General features: G+C 49.8%; 1 protein-coding gene and 1 pseudogene across 1 annotated transcript; both read right to left on the reverse strand.

Annotated features, from left to right (window-relative positions):
- Positions 1–11,504: 11,504 nt before the first annotated feature.
- On the reverse strand, positions 11,505–12,769 carry LOC119350445 (annotated as a pseudogene).
- A 2,681-nt stretch (positions 12,770–15,450) lies between these two features.
- Positions 15,451–17,168, reverse strand: LOC119339317 (E3 ubiquitin-protein ligase ATL4-like). The gene has a single exon (XM_037611428.1). The coding sequence runs from the start codon at positions 17,038–17,040 to the stop codon at positions 15,931–15,933; it is 1,110 nt and encodes a 369-aa protein (XP_037467325.1). The 5' UTR covers positions 17,041–17,168; the 3' UTR covers positions 15,451–15,930.
- Between the last annotated feature and the right edge of the window lie 2,083 nt (positions 17,169–19,251).

Genomic DNA, 19,251 nt, shown 5'->3' on the forward strand with positions numbered 1-19,251 from the left:
AAGAACCAGGTCTCCTTCTTGAAATGCTCGACCCCTCACGTTTCTAGTGTGAAATCTACGCAAGTCTTGCTGATAAATGGTCGACCGGATCAAAACCATCTCTCTTTCTTCTTCTAAGAGGTCGACTGCATCTTGCCGAGCTTGTTCTGCTTCTTCTTCTGAGAAGAGTTCGACTCGAGGTGCATTGTGGAGAAAATCACTGGGGAGCACGGCTTCAGCTCCATAGACTAAGAAGAATGGAGTCCTTCCAGTCGACCGGTTAGGGGTTGTCCTCAACCCCCACAGCATGAATGGGAGCTCGTCGACCCAAGCTCCCGCTGCATGTTTCAGATCACGCATCAACCGAGGCTTCAATCCTTTGAGAGTCAATCCATTCACCCGCTCGGCCTGTCCATTCGACTGAGGATGAGCGACCGAAGTGTAGTCGACTCTCGTGCCTTGGGAGGCGCAAAAGGCTTTGAATTATTCAGAATCAAAGTTCGAGCTGTTATCCGTGATGATGCTGTGCGGAACACCATATCTGAATATAAGTTCCCTGATGAAACTCACAGTTGTGCTTGCTTCAAGGCTTTTGATGGGCTTGGCTTTGATCCACTTGGTGAACTTGTCGACTACTACCAGCACATGAGTAAATCCACTCTTGCCTTTCTTCAAAGGTCCAACCATGTCCAGTCCCCAGACGGTGAAAGGCCAGACGATTGGAATTGTTTTTAGAGCCGACGCAGGTTTATGAGACATGTTGGAGTAAAACTGGCAGCCTTCACACTTGTCCACTATTTCCTTAGCCATCTCGTTGGCCCGCGGCCAGTAAAATCCAGCTCGGTAACGAGAGGACGCGTGATGACCACAGGTCCCCGAGTGAATATCATTGAGGATCACTCGACCTTCCTCTGGCGTGATACACTTCTGGCAAACTCCAGTTGCACTTTCTCTGAACAACTGCCCCTTTATCACAGTAAATGCCTTAGATCGCCGGACGACCTGTCAAGCCTCCTCTTCTTCTTCCGGAAGTTCTTTCCTAAGAATGTATGCGATGTACGGCACTGTCCAGTCGGGAGTGATGACCAGAACCTCCATGACTAAGTCGACCACGGCTGGGATGTCAACTTCAGTCGGATCTATAGCACTCTTGGGCTGTGGTGACTCTTCTATGAAGGGATACTCCTGAACCAAAGGTGAATGAATATGTTCCAGAAACACATTGCGGGGGATGGCCTCTCTCTTGGAACCTATCTTCGCCAATTCATCTGTAGCTTGATTTTTCAATCGGGGCACATGGTGAAGTTCCAACCCCTCAAACTTCTTTTCCAGCTTCCTGACAGCATTGCAGTAACCAGTCATGGATGGACTTCTGACATCCCATTCCTTCATCACCTGGTTAACCACCAAATCTGAATCACCATACACCATGAGGCGACGGACACCGAGTGAGATGGCCATACGCAACCCATATAGAAGTGCTTCGTATTCTGCTTCATTATTGGAGGAATCAAAGTGAATCTAGAGAACGTAATTGAGCTTGTCTCCACGGGGGGACACCAATACTAGTCCAGCACCTGACCTGTTTAGCATCTTGGAACCGTCTAAGAACATAGTCCAATATTCTGAGTGAACTTGAGTCGGTAGTTGCTGTTCAATCTACTCGGCAAGGAAATCTGCGATTGCTTGGGACTTGATAGCTTTCTTTGCCTCAAACTTGATGTCTGGTGGAAGGAGTTCAATCGCCCATTTTGCTACTCGACCAGTTGCATCTCTGTTATTCAGGATCTCAGACAATGGTGCGTCGCTGACGACTGTAATAGAGTGATCAGAGAAGTAATGTGCAACCTTCTTCATGGTGATGTAAATTCCATAGACAAGCTTCTGATAATGAGGGTAGCGCTGCTTGGACGGAGTCAAAACTTCAGAGAGATAATAAACTGGGCGTTGAACCTTGTACGCTTTTCCTTCCTCTTCTCGCTCGACTGTGAGTACTGTACTGACAACTTGTCCAGTGGCTGCAATGTAAAGCAGTAAAGGCTCTTTGCTGATTGGCGCGCGAGCACTGGCTGGGTGGAAAGCAGGGCTTTGAGCTCTGCAGATGCTGCATCGGCTTCTTCAGACCACTCGAACTTATCAGATTTCTTCATCAATCAGTAAAGAGGCAAGGCCTTTTCACCGAGACGAGAGATGAATCGACTCAAGGCGGCCAAACAACCAGTCAGCTTCTGAACGTCATGCACTCGCACGGGACGTTTCATTCGGAGGATGGTATCAACTTTTTCTGGATTGGCGTCAATCCCTCATTCGGAAACGAGAAAACCGAGCAGCTTTCCTCCTGGAACTCCGAATGTGCACTTTGACGGGTTAAGCTTGATATCATACCTTCTTAGGTTGGCAAAGGTTTCTGCGAGATCAGACAATAGGTCGGAACCTTTGCGAGACTTGATCACGATGTTATCCATGTATGCCTCCACATTCCGACTGATTTGGGTGAGCAGACACTTCTGGATCATTCTCATGAACGTGGCTCCGGCGTTTTTAAGACCGAATGGCATGGTCACATAGCAAAAGCACCCGAATGGGGTGATGAAGGCTGTTTTTATTTCATCGGGACCATACAGTCGGATCTGATGATACCCGGAATAGGCATCTAAAAAAGACAAGCGCTCACACCCCACAGTCGAGTCAACAATCTGATCGATACGGGGGAGAGAGAAGTGATCTTTCAGGCAGGCCCGATTGATATGCTTGAAATCAATGCACATGCGAAGTGAATCGTCCTTCTTGGGGACTATGACGACATTGGCAAGCCACTCGGAGTGGTATATTTCACGGATGAACTCTGCTGCCAACAGTCGAGCCACTTCCTCGTCGATTGCTTTTCTCTTCTGAACGGCGGACCGTCGAAGGTGCTCTTTGATGGGTTTTACCTTGGGGTCGACACACAAACGGTGCTCAGCCAGTCCTCTGGGTACACCTGGCATGTCAGAGGGTTTCCATGCGAAGATGTCCCAGTTCTCACGGAGGAACTGGATGAGCGCTTCTTCCTATTTGCTATCGAGCGTCGTTGATATAAGAGTCGGTGCAGCATTGGGATCAGTCGGGTGAATATGAATCGGCTTTGTTTCACCACTCGACTGAAATGCAGAGTCTGTCGCGGGCTTCTTGGCTCGGAGCAAATCACTCGGATCCGCACTCTTCTGATACTCTTGGAATTCAACCGCCGCCATCTGTGCATCGGCGATTTTGGAACCTTTCTGGAAACATTCTTCTGCTTTCTGTCGATTGCCAGTGACCGTGATCACACCTTTGGGACCAGGCATCTTCAGCTTGAGGTACACACAACACGGTCGAGCCATAAAACGTGTGTAGGCTGGTCTCCCTAGGATGGCGTGATAAGCACTCTGGAAATCCACGACTTCAAATGTCAACTTTTCTTTTCGGTAATGCTTGGAGTCACCGAAAACCACGTCGATAGTGATCTGACCGAGTGACTCGGCCTTCTTTCCGGGAATAACACCGTGAAAGCTCATGTTGCTCTCGCTAAGCTTGGACATCGGGATGCCCATCCCCTTCAAGGTTTCAGCATATAGGATATTCAGGCCGCTACCTCCATCCATCAGCACTTTAGTCAGTCGAGTGCCACCAACCACTGGGTCGACCACCAGCGCTTGCCTCCCGGGGGTGACTACGCGAGCAGGATGGTCTGACTGGTCGAATGTGATGGCTGTCTGAGACCATTTCAGGTACGTGGTCATCGTCGCCGGAGCAACCATATTCACTTCTCTGTTGATGACCTCCAACCGACTCTTGCTCTCAACATCGGCAAAAATCATGAGGGTGGAATTGACCTTGGGGTAACCATCATCTTCCTCTTCCTCCTCATCTCTGTCCGACTCCTTGTCCTTCTCATTGGGTTGTTTCTCCCGGAACTGTTGGATCACGAGTTGACATTGGCGAGTGGTATGCTTTGGGTGAATCAGATTACCTTCCTCATCTTTCTTCATGTGGATGTGACACGACAAGTCCAACACATCATTTCCTTCTTGATCTTTCACCTTCTTAGGAGGCCAGGGCCCCTTAGGTTTTCCCTTAAACTTTCCTTGAGCCACTGCTACGATCTCCCCAGGTGCCGCTGGCTCGGCTTTACGCTTTTGCTTCCGACTGGAACCACCTCCACCGGCCTCTTGGTCGACTGGTTTAATCTTCCCGCTTCGGAGTCGATCTTCTTCTTCTCCGTTAGCATACCGGGTGGCTATCTCCATCATCCGGGTCAGAGTCATATCTCCAGTCTGACCGAACTTCAGAACCAACTCTCGATACTTGATGCCTTCTTTGAAAGCGCACACCGCCTGATGCTCCGATACATTCTCCACGGTGTGATGCAAAGTTGTCCACCTCTGAATGAATTCCCTCAAAGTTTCATTCGGCTTCTGCACACAATGCTGCAACTCGGGAAGCCCTGCTGGCCGCTTGCACGTGCCCTCAAAGGTTTGTACGAACACTCGAGATAGCTCTTCCCAGCTGTGTACACTGTCTGGGGCCAATTGAGTCAACCACGCTCGGGCTGACCCTTCCAGCATTAGAGGGAGATGATTCATTGCTATTTCGTCATTTCCGCCTCCAATCTGCACAGCCACTCGGTAATCTTCAAGCCAAGTTTCAGGCTTGGACTCCCCGGTCAACTTACTGACTCCTGTTGCCAATCTGAAGTTGGAAGGAATCACTGCTGCTCTGATGGCTCTGCCAAAACACACTGGGCCTGAAACATGTAATTTGCTGCCACTCGGACGATCTCTGCCCAGATCTTCTCTGTGTGCTCTATTTCGGACGACCAGGCCTTGAACGAGAATGGATCTCGCATCGAAGCCTGTCTCTCTTGGGTCGACTAGAACTCTGCGCTCGTCCCTGTGACGGCGTGTGTCGTTGTTCTGCCGAGGCATGTATGAAGCACTCCTCGGAGGAGGCGTTAGCACTCGACGACGATTGTCGCAGTCGAACTGACGATCATACTGCCCACGACCTTCACGATGCGGAGGCGATCTTGGGCTATGGGCCGACTGAACTGTATCTGCCACCACGGATCTGCTGTGTATCCTATTCCGCGACTGAGACACCGCAAAATTCTGCTCTCCTGCCGCTCGGAGTAGGGCCCTGATCTGCTCCAACCCTCGGCCAGCCTCTGACTGAAAAGGTTGAATCGACTCTGCAATTCAGGTTGTAGCAGTGAGGTTCTGAATCGGAGTACGGTATACCTTAGGTGGAGGTGGGAAAAGCTGTCGTTGACTAGAATCAGGAACTCGATCCCGGGCTCGCTCGTCGAGAGCGTGCTGCAGGTTCTCCAGTCGAGTGCACTCAGCCAAGTTAGCCAAGCGCGCCTCCTCCAAGGCCCGAGCCTCGGGAGTTTCCCCAACGATGGGCGTGTGAAGTGCGTCCATGTTGCAACGACGAAGATCCTCTCTCTGCTGCAAAGAGAGAGGTTCAGGACGGTACTCCTTGTGGACACGTGATGGATCTCCACCAGCTCCTTCGCCGTCCTCACGGCGAAAGCCAGGCGGGCTACACGGACCATCGACCATCAGGACTTCAGCCACAGGATCGCTGCTATCGCACTCGAACGACGTCTCCACGGAGCCAGTCGACAGATCAAACAGACCGTGGAGAGTTTCATCGGGCTCGATTGCCGCGACTTGATGAGTGGTTGAATGCCGAGCCACCGCGTGCTTCACCCACCGCTAAAGCCGCGACCGACCAGATCGCTTGCGGCGGTGCACAGCAGGGAGGGAAGATGTTGCCGGAGTCGACTGATACTGGGTCGACGGCTGCCGAAGAAGGACGCCACGAACGCACGCGCGAAAGTGCGTCGCCCCACGCACGGGGAGCGCCTCAACATCAAGCAGAGCTTCCTGGAGCCACGCTGAGTCATCGGCGACGAAAATGAGCGCGCCGAGACGGATCTCGCGGCCCTCAACCATCTCGCCGCCGGAAACCATGATCACGATCGGAAAATAAACTTGCAACTTCACCAACAAGTCGCTAAGACACCTGCCCCACGGTGGGCGCCAATTGTCGTGGTTCTAAGTCTGACAGTAGAAAGGGGGGTAGGTATGGAGAGGCAAGATCGTAGCTATGGCGAAGATGTACACATGAGGTTTTACGAGTTCAGGCCCTTCTCGGAGGAAGTAACAGCCCTACGTCTCGGTGCTCGAAGGCGGCCGATTGGATTATGTGTGTTGTGTTATAGGGGGTGTGAACCCTTGTCCCAGAGGAGGGGGTGGCTTATATAGAGTGCGCCAGGACCCCAGTCCACCTCCATTACAAGGAGCTTAATGTACATAAAGTAAGGACGTACTGGTAACGGCAGTCTTAAATACTCTTAATGCTCATGAAGACTAAGGAGTGAATGCCCAGCCGTTGTGCATTCTTCAGACTCCTGGTCTTCGATATAGTCGAGTCATTCCCCATACGGTCGAGTGAAAGTGGGGAATGACGGTCCAGTGATTATATCGCCGAGTGGATTCTTGGTCTTCTTATCTTCTGGGGTAGTGGCCTTGAGTAGGATGTATAGGTCAGGCCTATGACCCTACCCCAGGTCTGTATCCTCATCATGATGCACCCCTAATTAACTTAAATACATCATGTGTTGAGTTACCTGTTGATTTGAGCACGCCACCTATTTTAGAGAGTCATGTTACTATCATGAATGCATCATGTGATCAAACAACTGAAATACCAACAATTTTGAGTGCGTCCATTGCATTAACTGTTGATGTCAAAGAACCATGTGAATCAGGAAATAAATCAGATTTGGATCAAATACATTTTAAAATAATTGGGCCAATGTTTAATCATTTTGACGAACATTGTCAATCTTTTGAAATGAATAAGAGCATCACTTATATGTGCAAACTGAGTTCCAATATTTTCATGCCTTCTACTTCTTGTGATAATGTTTTGGCTTTAGATTTTATAAACTATGCAAGCTACTCATCTATTCATGTATCATATGTGCAAAAATCAAGGGAAGTAAAAAATGGATGACATATACATATACAACATGTACCCCTTGTCTCTTTTGTTAGCCACATTTCAGATTAAGCAACGCTGAGGACGGCTTTGTTTTCAAGAAGGGGAGGATGATGAGGACATGACTACCTTGGATACGACCAAAAATATTGCATACATGTATATTTGTGAGGTGATTTCTAATGCAAACTATGCAATAATTTATTTATGTCATCCAGGACAAAAATACTTCACAAACTTTTGTGTCATATCTAATTACAGGTGTATGGGAATTTGTACAATACACATACGAAGATAAGGGAGAAAGAGATGTTACTTGTTGTTTAAAAAGTTCTCTCACGTCACTTTTGGCTCAAGAGAAGATAGAGTCCAAGTCTCTCATGTTCTGGACTCAGATTCGGACTGCACAGACATACCTGACTCAAAACGTCAATAACTTTTTCATGCGGATTCCAAATTGGGTGATTCTTTTTTTGTTGGAAAATAGATTTCATGCACTTTCCAACCAAATTGGATTCACCTTCAAATTCGTTCGGAGCGTTGAGTTATGGACGAAACAATCTGATGTTGCAGCAGAATCCGAGTCAAACTACAAGTCCAAAGGTGTTACGTCACCTCCACTTGAGCCCATTGGCCTTGTACGGCCTAGGGTTTGTTTTAGGCTGCCTTGGGACGTCCTCCCACCTCCTTGGCTGCCACCCCTTGCTCATATATAAGTAAATCCATCTAGTAGCTTTTCCCTTGGGATTTGTTTAGTTAAAAGTTAGCCATTGCAACTTCGTGTACTTCGTTTATGTCCAACGACCAGACCAAGACCGCTTACGGATCCCCACCTTTATCAATACTTCATATATACTCGCAATATTTAGATTGCTTTTATCATATTCTTGTTTGTTCTTCGATTGCTTGTAGGAATAGACCTTCGTGGTCAGGTTGATTGTGCTCCGGCGTGGTCAATAACCTCTTGGAGTTGGTTTAGCGATTGCTAAGGTGCAACGTCGTGCACGTTTATAGTCGGGTCGTCAAAGTCATCTTCACAAAATTGATAGTTATCATCTCGTCGAAAGATCGGGACCCCCTTGCCTCTATCACCTAGAGTGCAGTTTTGCAGAAGATTTCATGGAAGACGATGGCGATGTTGTCACTTGTGATTCAGGAAAGAAGCCAGCCATGCCACTTGTACCGGCTAGTATTCTGTACTGCCATTCCAATGAAGTATAACTGACTAATACCACGAGCAAGCAAGCACAAGCACGACAAGGAGTTTTTCGAGTGTACAATACATAGAAAATGTAACATGATCATTTCTCTTTGTTCACCATGGAACTGCAACTTTGAACTAGATCCAAATCACAAGCATCTTTCGTAACCCTGTCTGTTTAACATTAGAAGATGAATATGACTATCGAGCCCAGCTTTTTAGTCGTTGGCTCATTGCCTAAAAAAGGAGAAAATTCACTTTGGCTCATAGGTGTATATGTACCCATTGTTTAAATACACATTTTATAAAGTTAAAAATTTCGAGAAAAAATCTCACGTGTAAATCCAAACATTTTATGTGTGTACACCAAGTTTCAATAAAAAAAGGACATTTTTGTAGTTTGTGTAAAACCGACAATTTTCGATATTTGGTTACAGCTATTCACGAGGTATTTTTTATATTTTTTATACATGCCACAAAAAAAGTCCTTTTCACCGAAATTTTATGTGCGAACATATATAGGATGTCCGGATGTACACGCGGGATTGTTTCTTGAATTTTTTTAACATTTTGAAATGTGTTTTTTATACACAGTTCATAATAGGCGTATCTATACCTAAGAGCCAAAATGCCACTCTCCTAAAAAAGTGTCTATTTTTTTCTAGAAAATTTATACTTTTCCCCTGATGAACCCATATTTATATTGAATATTTTAAGATGTAATGGATGTATTATTGAATTAATATTTGATCAAACCTGAAACCTTGGCTTGTCAAAATATATTTTATATTAAAAATATGCTTTAAATAGTGAGTGTGGCCTACCCTTCAGTGATACAACATGATGGATGCCAATACTCTAAAATAGTGGGGCAGGAAATATTCAATAGAGAGTGTGGCCTACCCTTCAGTGAAATCCCAACTGTAAATACACATTATACTGCACCCGGACTTAAATGTATGCCCCATCCGAATTTACAGCTGGGATTTTTTCTCGAATTTTTTAAACTTTTTTAAATGTGTATTAAGACAATGGGTGCATATACATTTATGAGGCGAAGTGAATTTCAAGGCAGTCCTGTTCCTCTTTACATACTCCCTCCTTTCTGGTTTATAAGGCTCAATTCAAAAATCTCACCAACCAAGGTAGATGGTGAGTGGTGGAATACTTTTGTAGTTTGCAAAAGCACCTAATTAATGCTCTTGTTTTTCTCAAAAAATTATGTTTATCAATGCATTAATTGCAATGCATCATGCATAATGTACATGCATTGGTCAATTTTCTCTCAATACTTGTATGCAATGATTTAACGCACCTTGGAATCTGAACATGTGATGGGAAACAACCAAATTGAGCCTTATAAAATGAAAAAAACTAAAATTTTGAGATAAGCCATATAAATCGGAAAGGAGGGAGTAGCTTGTACAATCAGATCTATGCCGTATGCTTATTTATTTCTAATTCCATTGGCTTTAAATGCGATACGCTAAGCATTGGTAGCATAGCACTACTCCATACGACGACCACCACGACCACGACAACAACAACAGGCTTGAGTAGTACTTCCTCTGTTCCAAAATTTCTGTCTTAGATTTGTCTACATATGAATTGTATCTATTCACATTTTAATGTTAGATACAACCGTATCTAGATAAATTTAAGACAAAAATTTTGTATCGGAGGAAATACAATACTGGTACAGGCGCACACAAAGAGAGAAACCCTACCAATCGATCGAGAAAACAGCCCTTGTTATTGTTTGGAGCGTACGTAGCTAAGGTACCGCGCCCAGCTCCTTCAATTCTAAGCTAGCAATAGAAGGCGATTAAGTAGCCCGAAGATCTAACACGCATGTGCGTTATGCTAGTAACATATACTCTACGTCAGTGTCACACCAAAAAAGTCCTAGTCCTCGGTCAAAGGGACCCTTGCGTTCACTGGTCTTGGCTGAGGTGGAAACAGAGGGATCTGCCTGCCTAGGCGACTTGTCGTCAATGCGTGGCGTGGCGTGGCGCCCGGCGACCCCCTGGTCGTCAATGCGACGCAGGGTTGCGTTGCGTTTCCACTCGACACTCAGCCCTATCGGCACACTCGGCAGCCGCTCGCGTGTGCGAGTATCTTGCTTGTGCTAAACTAATGGGGTTAGGTTAACCTTCGTATCTCCGGTCAACATCGCGGCAGATTAACCCAGGCCGTGATCTGATTTAACTTGGGGACCAAGCACGCACACGCAGGGTGAAAGCATGCATGCAGCTTCCAATCGCTTGCCCTAGCCAAGTAGCTAGCCAGTTCAGTCCAACTCAGATGGCGACTCGACTCTGGATGGACGGCGACCTCCTGGCCGCCTACGCCAGATGAAATTTCTTCACCGGGGACGTGCACACGTAACGTAACACAAGCTGCGAATGATCCAGCCACACGCACATACATCACGATCCACTCGAACGGATCTGCGCGCTCCCGGAGAGCAGAATTTCGCGAGCTCCTTCCTCTTGGAATGAAATTTCGGGTCGAGTGGGTGATGGCGCCGCCGACGTGTAATGCGGTGGCTAGGACGCAATGCAAGTGGCCATATGTGGGTGCGCTAACGCATGACGCATGGCCCGCTTTGCCGCAACGAACGCGTGTGTACGGGGATTTTGGTTTTTGTTTGGTTGTGTTCGCGTTTTACCGCTGCGTGTGCCCGGGAAAAAGAAATCACTGTCCTTCTCAAGCCAACGATCCCACTGGGTAATACTACTAAGAGAGTCGACACCAGCCGCAGTTGATTTCCCGCTTTACTTTGTTCAACTTAGCTCGTTGTCTGACACCGCATATGCAACGTTATTACTGTGCCTGGCTATAGCTTACATATGATATATGGCGAGGTAATAGCACGGCAGGTCCTGAAACTTGTCTTGCATGTGATGTGTTGGTCCTCAAACTTGCAAAAGTGAATTATTTGGTCCTCCAACTTGTCCTCAAAATGTACATTTGGTCCTGAACCAATCATGAGCAGCCAAGTGGAGCCAACTCGACCAAGCCGGTCAGCGCCGCACTTTTGCATTTAGCTACCTGTCGTTTATCGATTTCAACTCGCGGGGAAATCATCTTGATGCCAACCAAAACAAGCAACAATTACACCACTAACTAATTCATCGGTAATCGCCTACAGCTAATACTATAGTACCAGCTAGTGCTACTACGACTGTACAAGCATCTGATCTATCAACTATCATCCTCCACCTACGTACATCAGTGGACAGTTGGTTGCCATTGACGGGAGCAGAGCAACTTCCTCTGTTTGCTGCCGTCGCTACTCGAACCAGAGGCCGAGGCTGTCGAGGACGCGGACGCCGAAGAAAGTGAGGTAGATGATGATGAGGCCCACCCCGTGCACCCGGTCGAGCCGCATGCCCCTCACCGGCACCACCACCAGCACCCACGCCGGCCCGGTGCACAGGAACCCCACCGTCTCGTACACCGCTTCGTCCGCCGGGAGCATGAACGACGCCAGGTACTGCGCGCCCGCCGCCAGCGTCAGCGAAATCCTTAGCCCCACCACCGTGTTGAACGGCGGCCCGGCGCAGCAGGATGACACGGCCATCTGCGCGCCATCGGGGCCCCTGTGCGTTGCCATCGTCACGTTGGAGACTAGGTCGCCCAACGAGTCTCCGCATGCCAGCACCGTCACGCCCAGCATGCTCGCCTTCATGCCCACCATGTACGGTACCCGATGGCCACCAGGAGCGCCACTAGTTCGCGCGCCAGGGTGTATGCCCAGAGCCCCAGAGTACGCTCATCAGGAACTCCACCGCCAGCCACGGCACGCGGGCGCCCGTTAGGAGGGGACGCGGTGTCCGTTGTGGCCGCGGTGAGGGCCGCGAGGAGGAGGCCAAGGACGCCGTCGACGAGGAGGATCGCGCGGCCGTCGCTGTTGTGGTGGCGGCGTGGTGCGAGGATGATTTCGCCGGGTTGTGCGAGGTCCATGCCGTGGCGAGGAGCACGGGCGCCAGCGCGGCGAAGGCCACGGCGCAGGGCCGAGACCAGCGGTGCGCGGCGATGTCCGGGATGGTGAGGCGGCGCTGGAGGTACAACGGCATGCGGAGCTCGGATACGAGGTAATGCAGGCAGGCTGCTGTCGTGGAGCCTGCGCTATCTTGGAGGAGTAGGACGGTAGGGGAGGTACGTCGTCGTCGTCCTCTAGGAGGAGCGACGCCGCGAGGTCGGGGTGCGACAGTTTCCCCGGCTCGGCGCAACACTGGGAGGTCCAGACGAGGACGACGTAGGCCACGTAGATGGGCACGAAGGACGCGTCACCCAGACATTGACTGTGCCGCTCACGAGCACGCGCACGAGGTTACAAAGCGCGAAGAAGAGGAAGCAGAGGTCGCGCACGAACCTGCGCATCCCCACGCCGGCAGCGAGCGCGACGACGCCAGCGACAACGGTGGTCACGAAGAGCGAGAGGAGCGTCACGCCGGCGAGGGAGTGGGGCAGGCCGCAGCGCGGCGAAGAGCTCCTCGAGCGACAAACAACCAAAGCAAGCCAAGGGAACAAACAAACAATGAAAGCATGCATAACTTTAGTTAGTTTGGTCTTCTAGCCTGAATGAATCTTCCAGCAGTTCAAAAACTCCACGGTCACGATCTTCTTCAGTTTTGCAACGTGCAAATTAAAGTAGGCAGCGTTGCAGCAACAAGGAGTACGCCTTCGTCAACCTCACGACGGCCGACGCGGTGCGCGGGCTGCACTAGGCCCTGCACGGACATGGCTGGAAACGGTCGCTCGGAGCGGCAAGATCATCAACATCGGCGCCGCGTACATACAAGTAACGAACGTGCACGCACGCACAAGCCTCCTCCGTGCGTCCCCGGCCCCGGCCGAGCCTAGGCACCTCGGTCGACGTGTCCCTCCGTGCGTCCCCGCCGTCGAGCAGCTGGCATAGGTGGGTCGAGGCGAGGCTATAGAGAGCTAGCTATCCACTCCAGCAGAGGTATCAAGTGGGTTAATTTCGATAAACAGAAAGGGGCTAAATGCAAAAATTGCGGCGTTGACTGGCTCCGCCCAGCTGGCTCCACTTGGCTGTTGTTGATTGGCCCATAACCAAATGTGCACCTTGAGAACAAGTGTCAGGACCAAATAATATATTTTTGCAAGTTTGAGGACCAAACCATCAAATGAAGGACAAGTTCAAGGACCTAAGATGCTATTACCTCATATATGGGAGGTCCGGCTCCAGCACCATTGTTGCACCAAACCTTTTTTCGCTCGGATTCATCGAGCTCACACCTCTGCACGCTGACCAGCTGTACCGGCTAGCAAAGCAAACGTGGTACAGCTCGGTCTTTTCTTTCTCCGATGATGATGGTTAAGCGCAACGTACATCACGTTGGTCGCCTGGCCGGCCCATAAAAGATGGTGCACAGAATGGCACCCACCGTACGAACGAACGTACGTACCCCTGCCCTGCGCGTGGAGTCAGTCGGTCGACGGAATACACATTTGACTCGACTGAACAGCACGCCACCACGGACAATCACTGGTCACGATCCACGAACCAGAAAACAAACATCGCCGAAAAGAGCTAGCAGCAGCAGCTACGTACTATACCTACCCACTGCCTCTGCGCCCATCTCTCAGTAGTAGGATAGGGGAAAAGAAAAGAAGGAAAAAGTAGAAAGGAAGTTGCATGCCGAGTCTCTCCAGAATCAGAGGCAGGCCACTGCCTTTTGCTTTTGCTTGCCCCCCTTGAGACAGCAACCAAGTCAAAGCGACCTTGCTTTGCATTGCATGGACCTCAGCAGCAGCAGCAGCACCTCACGATATTAGATGAACACACGCATTCAAAAACAGTACTCCACGGTCCTTTTTACTCTGCATATAAAATTTATCTGATGTAACTTCATTGACTTTTGACCAAATCTAAAGCATCTACAGTCGTACTTTGCAAATTCGGCCCCTCAAATGCCCGCGGAGGCGACCGGGCACGTCCACAGACCGGTACTTCCGCGAGAAGGACGGCAAGAGCGTCGGGAAGGGCAAGGGCAGCCGTCGATGATCTCCACCATAGCCAAACATACCAAATTTTAATAGTTCGATGGCATTTTAGTAGTGATGGAGTAGTCGGGCAATGTGTCTAATGCATCGACGTAGTTATATGAGTTTGTATGGATTTGAGATATGGGGGTTGTTTGGTTTCTAGCCAGATTTTGCCACACTTTGCCACACCCCACCTTAGACAAGTTTGATCAAGTTGGGTGAGTGTTTGGTTCTAGCCACACCTAAGGCAATTTTTTTTATGAGAAGTGAACCCCATATGTCATAGACACAAAAAGTGTGGCAAGATTTCCTTATAGGCAAGCCAAAGTGTGGCTAACAATTTGAGCAATTCAAGTTAGACAAGTGTGGCAAAAATAATGCGGCAATATATAGCAAACATTAGTCACAATCCAAACAGCCCCATGATAACTAAGATGTCCGGATGTGGGTTGCATTATTTAAGACGTGACCGGTTAGTGTCCACAGACGCGCCCAGGCGCATCCGCGGGTGTTTGATGGACCGAATTTGTCCACCGTGGGTGTAGATGCTTTTCTTGGGCGCGTCCGCGGGTGTTTGATGGACTGGATTTGTCCACTGTAGATGTTCTTATATGAAGAGTAAAAAGGACCGGGGAGTACTACTCCAACGCAAAGGCAAGAAGACCAATTGAGTGTTCTAGCTAAAAAAATGCACCAAGCCAGTCTTCAGTGCAAGCAAATCGCTGCTGTACATACAGCATGAGGAATTGAGGAGGAAGAAGAAAGACGAGGCAGGCAGACAGGTCAAGTCAGTGCAGGGGTACAGTCAAAGCAAAGTTTCTCCAGTCCAGAGCTACCCACCACTCACTTTATGCATGCAGATATGATATGATCACTGGAACACTACACTGGTTCAACAAAAATGATCACTTTGAACTAACAGTAGATAATAATATACTCATGCTAGCTACTGGTAGATGATGGTAGGAGATGATTACTTGTCCAATGGGACAGCCAAGTCCTTTTTCCATGTAGAGCTGAGTTCTTGATCTCACGCTCATGATCACGCTCATGCTGTATGGCCTGGACCAGGAATCTGCACCCATATCCTAACAACACCACACCTCCATGTGCACTCTCTACACTACACACAACAAATGCTTTCTTTGCTTGTCCTGCCTCAAAGCATACCGCTCTCCCCTAGTTTCCTGTAGCACGCTACGACGCACACAGTCTCGCACTGTCGCACACATGAGACAGAGAGCAAAATCACTCTCTTCATCACTGCACTGCACTGGCCTTGCAATCCACAGTGACCAATGGAATGAAAATTACAGACTGACCAGTAGTACAGCTCAAATCAAACTGCAGTATACGTAGTAGTACTAGAGTAGGAGTAGAACTAGCTGAAAGCTTGGGAAGATGTGGAATTTTCGTTTCGTTTCGTTTCGGTTCGCCTCAAAGCGAATTCCTCAACCTTCCCGCCGACATTCTCCAAGTCGGAGCCAGTTTTGTAATCCGTACGGCACCCCAAAAGAAACCAAGAGAGAAGGTCGCGGATGCCCAAAAGCAGAGAGTGCGGCAGCGGCATCAGAATCCATCCGGTTTAGGGGTAGTTTGGAGATTACACTGCATGCGCGTCGCCGGCCGGCTCGCTGGGGCTGCGGCGCCGGAGGCCGGAGCTTGTCCCGCCGTTGGAACGCGCTGTTTACTGTACGTAGCTAGTATGCTCCCGTCAGCCACCGCACGAACCCGTAGAAGGCGCTGCCGTCCTCGGACTCGGCCCGCCGCGACGCTGGCGCCACCCCGCCGTCCATGTCCCACCACCACTCGGCCGTGGCGGCGGCCGTCACGCTCCCGGCGTCGTACCGGCTGCTCCACCGCCCGCTGCTCCAGCGGCTGCTCCACCGGTTGCTCCACCTGCTGCTGGAACGCCCCACCGACCTGAACGACGCTGTCGGCGTCACGGACGACGACAGCCCGCGCTCCGCCGCCGCTGCCAGCTGCTGGCTCGGCTCGCCGGTAATTCGAGCCGTGGGGGGCGGCGGTGGCGCCGGGTTGGCGGCGCTGGGCGGCTTGAGGACCACCTGGAGGTCCTCCTCGACGAGGTACTCTGTGTTGGTGTTGGAGTTGGGGAGCGGGTATGCGCGGACTCCCTCTGGCGGCGCTGCGGCGACAGCCGCGGAGGACGAGGACGACGTGGAGCGGCGGCTGCTGACGCTGCCGAGCTCGACGCGGAGGAGCTCGGGGAGCGGCGGGTACGGGAGCGCGATGGAGGCGCGGCAGAGCGGGCACGACGGGTTGGAGCGGAGCCACGGGTCGACGCAGCTGGAGTGGAAGGCGTGGCGGCACGCCGGCAGGAGGCGGAGCTCGTCGTCACCGCAGAACACGCACTGGCACACGGCGCAGTCCCTGGACGACCTGGGCAGCGCGGCGAGGGACGACGCCAGCGTGAAGAGCGGCAGCCGCCCGATGAGCCGCTCCCTCTCGGCGGCCGCCTCCTTCCCCTGGTCGGCCACGGGCGCCGCCGCCGCCGGGGCCACCGCGGAGCTGCGGACCGCCACGAGCGGGAGCGGCGGCGCGGCGGGCCCCGAGGCGGACGAGCGGCGGCAGAGACTGCGGATGAAGTAGTGGATGGATATCGACGCCAGAAGCATCACCACCACGATTACGGCGATGATAAGGATACTCGGCGATATCCCCGCCATGCCACCGCGCGCATCGTCCCCGTTCCCACCTCCTCCTCCCTCAGCCAAGTGGGGCACCACCGGCACCACCACGGGCACCCTCCGCTCCGGCGCCACCGGCGGCGGAACCGATATGGAAGACATCGATCAATCTCCCTCTATCCTCTCTCCTTGCTCTGCTCTGCTCTCGGGTTGGGCTGCGTCTGCGTGGGTGCCTCGGTTGTGGCGCGGCTGCTGAGGAGGCGGCGTGTTGTCCGTGGCTTATAAGTGTGGCTTTGTCAGCACGCGAGGCCCATGGCGTCCATGGCTGCTTCTCATTTATACCTGTGCCGGGAGATTGTGCAAGGCTACAATCATAATGTAGCCAATTGGTGTTGGATTCTTCCCCCATTCTAATTAATCTTTTTTTTTTCTGGAACGTTGAAATTTCGTAACGCTACGAAATATACGCGTTTTCCGATTTTACCCTCGACCGCATCGCTCTCAGTCCCTCTCTCTCACTCTCTCCGTCTCCCTCGCCCGTATCGCTCTCTGCCTCTCTCCCACCGCATCTCCCTCCCCCGTGGCGCCGCCGCATCTCCCTCGCCCGCCTCGCCGCGCATCTCCCTCGCCCGCGTAGCAGCCGCATCTCCCTCGCCTGCGTCGCTGCATCTCCCTTAACCGCGTCGCCGCTGCCCTCTTTCTCTCGCGTCATCTTTCGCGCCATCCCTGCTTAGTTGTCCCAAGATTCGATTTTTACCGCCGGAGGAGCTGCTGGAGTAGGAGGAGCTGCGGGAAGAGGATCTGTGGCGGTGAGAAGCTGCCGGATCTGTGCGGCTGTGGGGAGCTGCTGCATCTGTGCGGCGGTGACAAGGAGCAGTAGGCGGTGCCGAGCGCCGATGTGCCGAATGAGCTAGTGGAGTACTGTACTCCTCTTGCAGCAGTACTGTACTATACTCATCTTACAGTAGTTAGTGAGTACTCCAACAGTACTTACTGTAGTTTCTCTCCATCTTCTCTCCATTTTAACTGAAAGTTTAATTTAAGCTTTAAAATTAACTGAAGCTTTACTTCAAAACTGCAATTGTTCTGCTATAGTTTCTGTAGTTTAAGTATTGTTTTCGAGTAGTGGTTGCAAAATTTGGAGTAGCAAACAGATCCAATATTTGGAGTACCTAAATAATCAGATTTGGAGTTTCTGGTTTGCAGTCAGATTAGCTTGGAGCAGTAGCAGTGCTTGCTCTGCTCTTCTCTTCTCAAATAAAAAAAGTGAGTTCAAGATTTGGAGTAGTGTAGATCTTCTCTTCTCTTTTCAGTTAATTTAAATTAACTCAAACCTTTCAGTTTCTTTAATTAAATTAACTGAAACCTTTTTCTATTAATTAAACTAACTTAAACCTTTTTCTGTTAATTAAACTAATTAAATGAAACATTATGCTGTTTACTGGAGTAATTTAGTGTATATTGCTCTTCTCCTCTCCTCTCTTCTCTTCTCTTCTCTTCAGTACTTGGCAGTAGGAGTAGTTCTTGGAGTAGGAGTATTGTGTAGGACAGCAGTAGTATTACCCAGTGACAATTCCAGTAGGAGAAGTTCTTGGATCTCTTCTCTTCTCCTTTCTTTTCTTGAATTGGAGTACTCCTAGACATTAGTACTGTCTTGTTTATTAATAAATCATTGGAGTACTCCTGGACATTAGTACTCCATGGAGTTACTTACTCCAATAGCTTAATCCAGTTACTTACTCTCTTCTTATCTCTCCTCTCTTCTCTTCTCTTATCTAGAAATTAACTGTAAATTAAAACCTTTTCTGTTAATTAAATCTAAAATAAACCTTTTTAGTTAATCAAACTTAAATTAAAGCTTCTTAGTTAATTAAATCTAAATTAAACCTTTTCTGCTAATTAAATCTAAATTAATCCTCTATTCCACTCCTTTCCTCTCCTAGACCTTTCCTCCTAAGAAAGTAAGAGAATTCGCTCCACACAAGCCGATGCAAACATATGGAGTAAAAATGATCATACAAATGGAGTAAAAAAATCTACTCCGCACAAGCCTTTGCAAACATACTCAAATATGGATTATAATCATACTCCACACAAATAATCACAAGGATGCAACAAGCATACTCCACAAGCCTCATCTCAGGTCTGTTGACAACACGCATCTCAAGTCTCTTGGCAACAAGCATCTCAAGTATCTTGACAACAAGCATCTCAAGTCTCTTGGCAACAAGCATCTCAAGTCTCTTGACAACAAGCATCCTCAGGTCTCTTGGCAACAGCATCTCAGGTCTCTTGACAACAAGCATCTCAAGTCTCTTGACAACAAGCATCTCAAGTCTCTTGACAACAAGCATCCTCAGGTCTATTGGCAAC

Source organism: Triticum dicoccoides, chromosome 1B (genome assembly GCF_002162155.2).
Source record: "Triticum dicoccoides isolate Atlit2015 ecotype Zavitan chromosome 1B, WEW_v2.0, whole genome shotgun sequence".
Taxonomy (NCBI): domain Eukaryota; kingdom Viridiplantae; phylum Streptophyta; class Magnoliopsida; order Poales; family Poaceae; genus Triticum; species Triticum dicoccoides.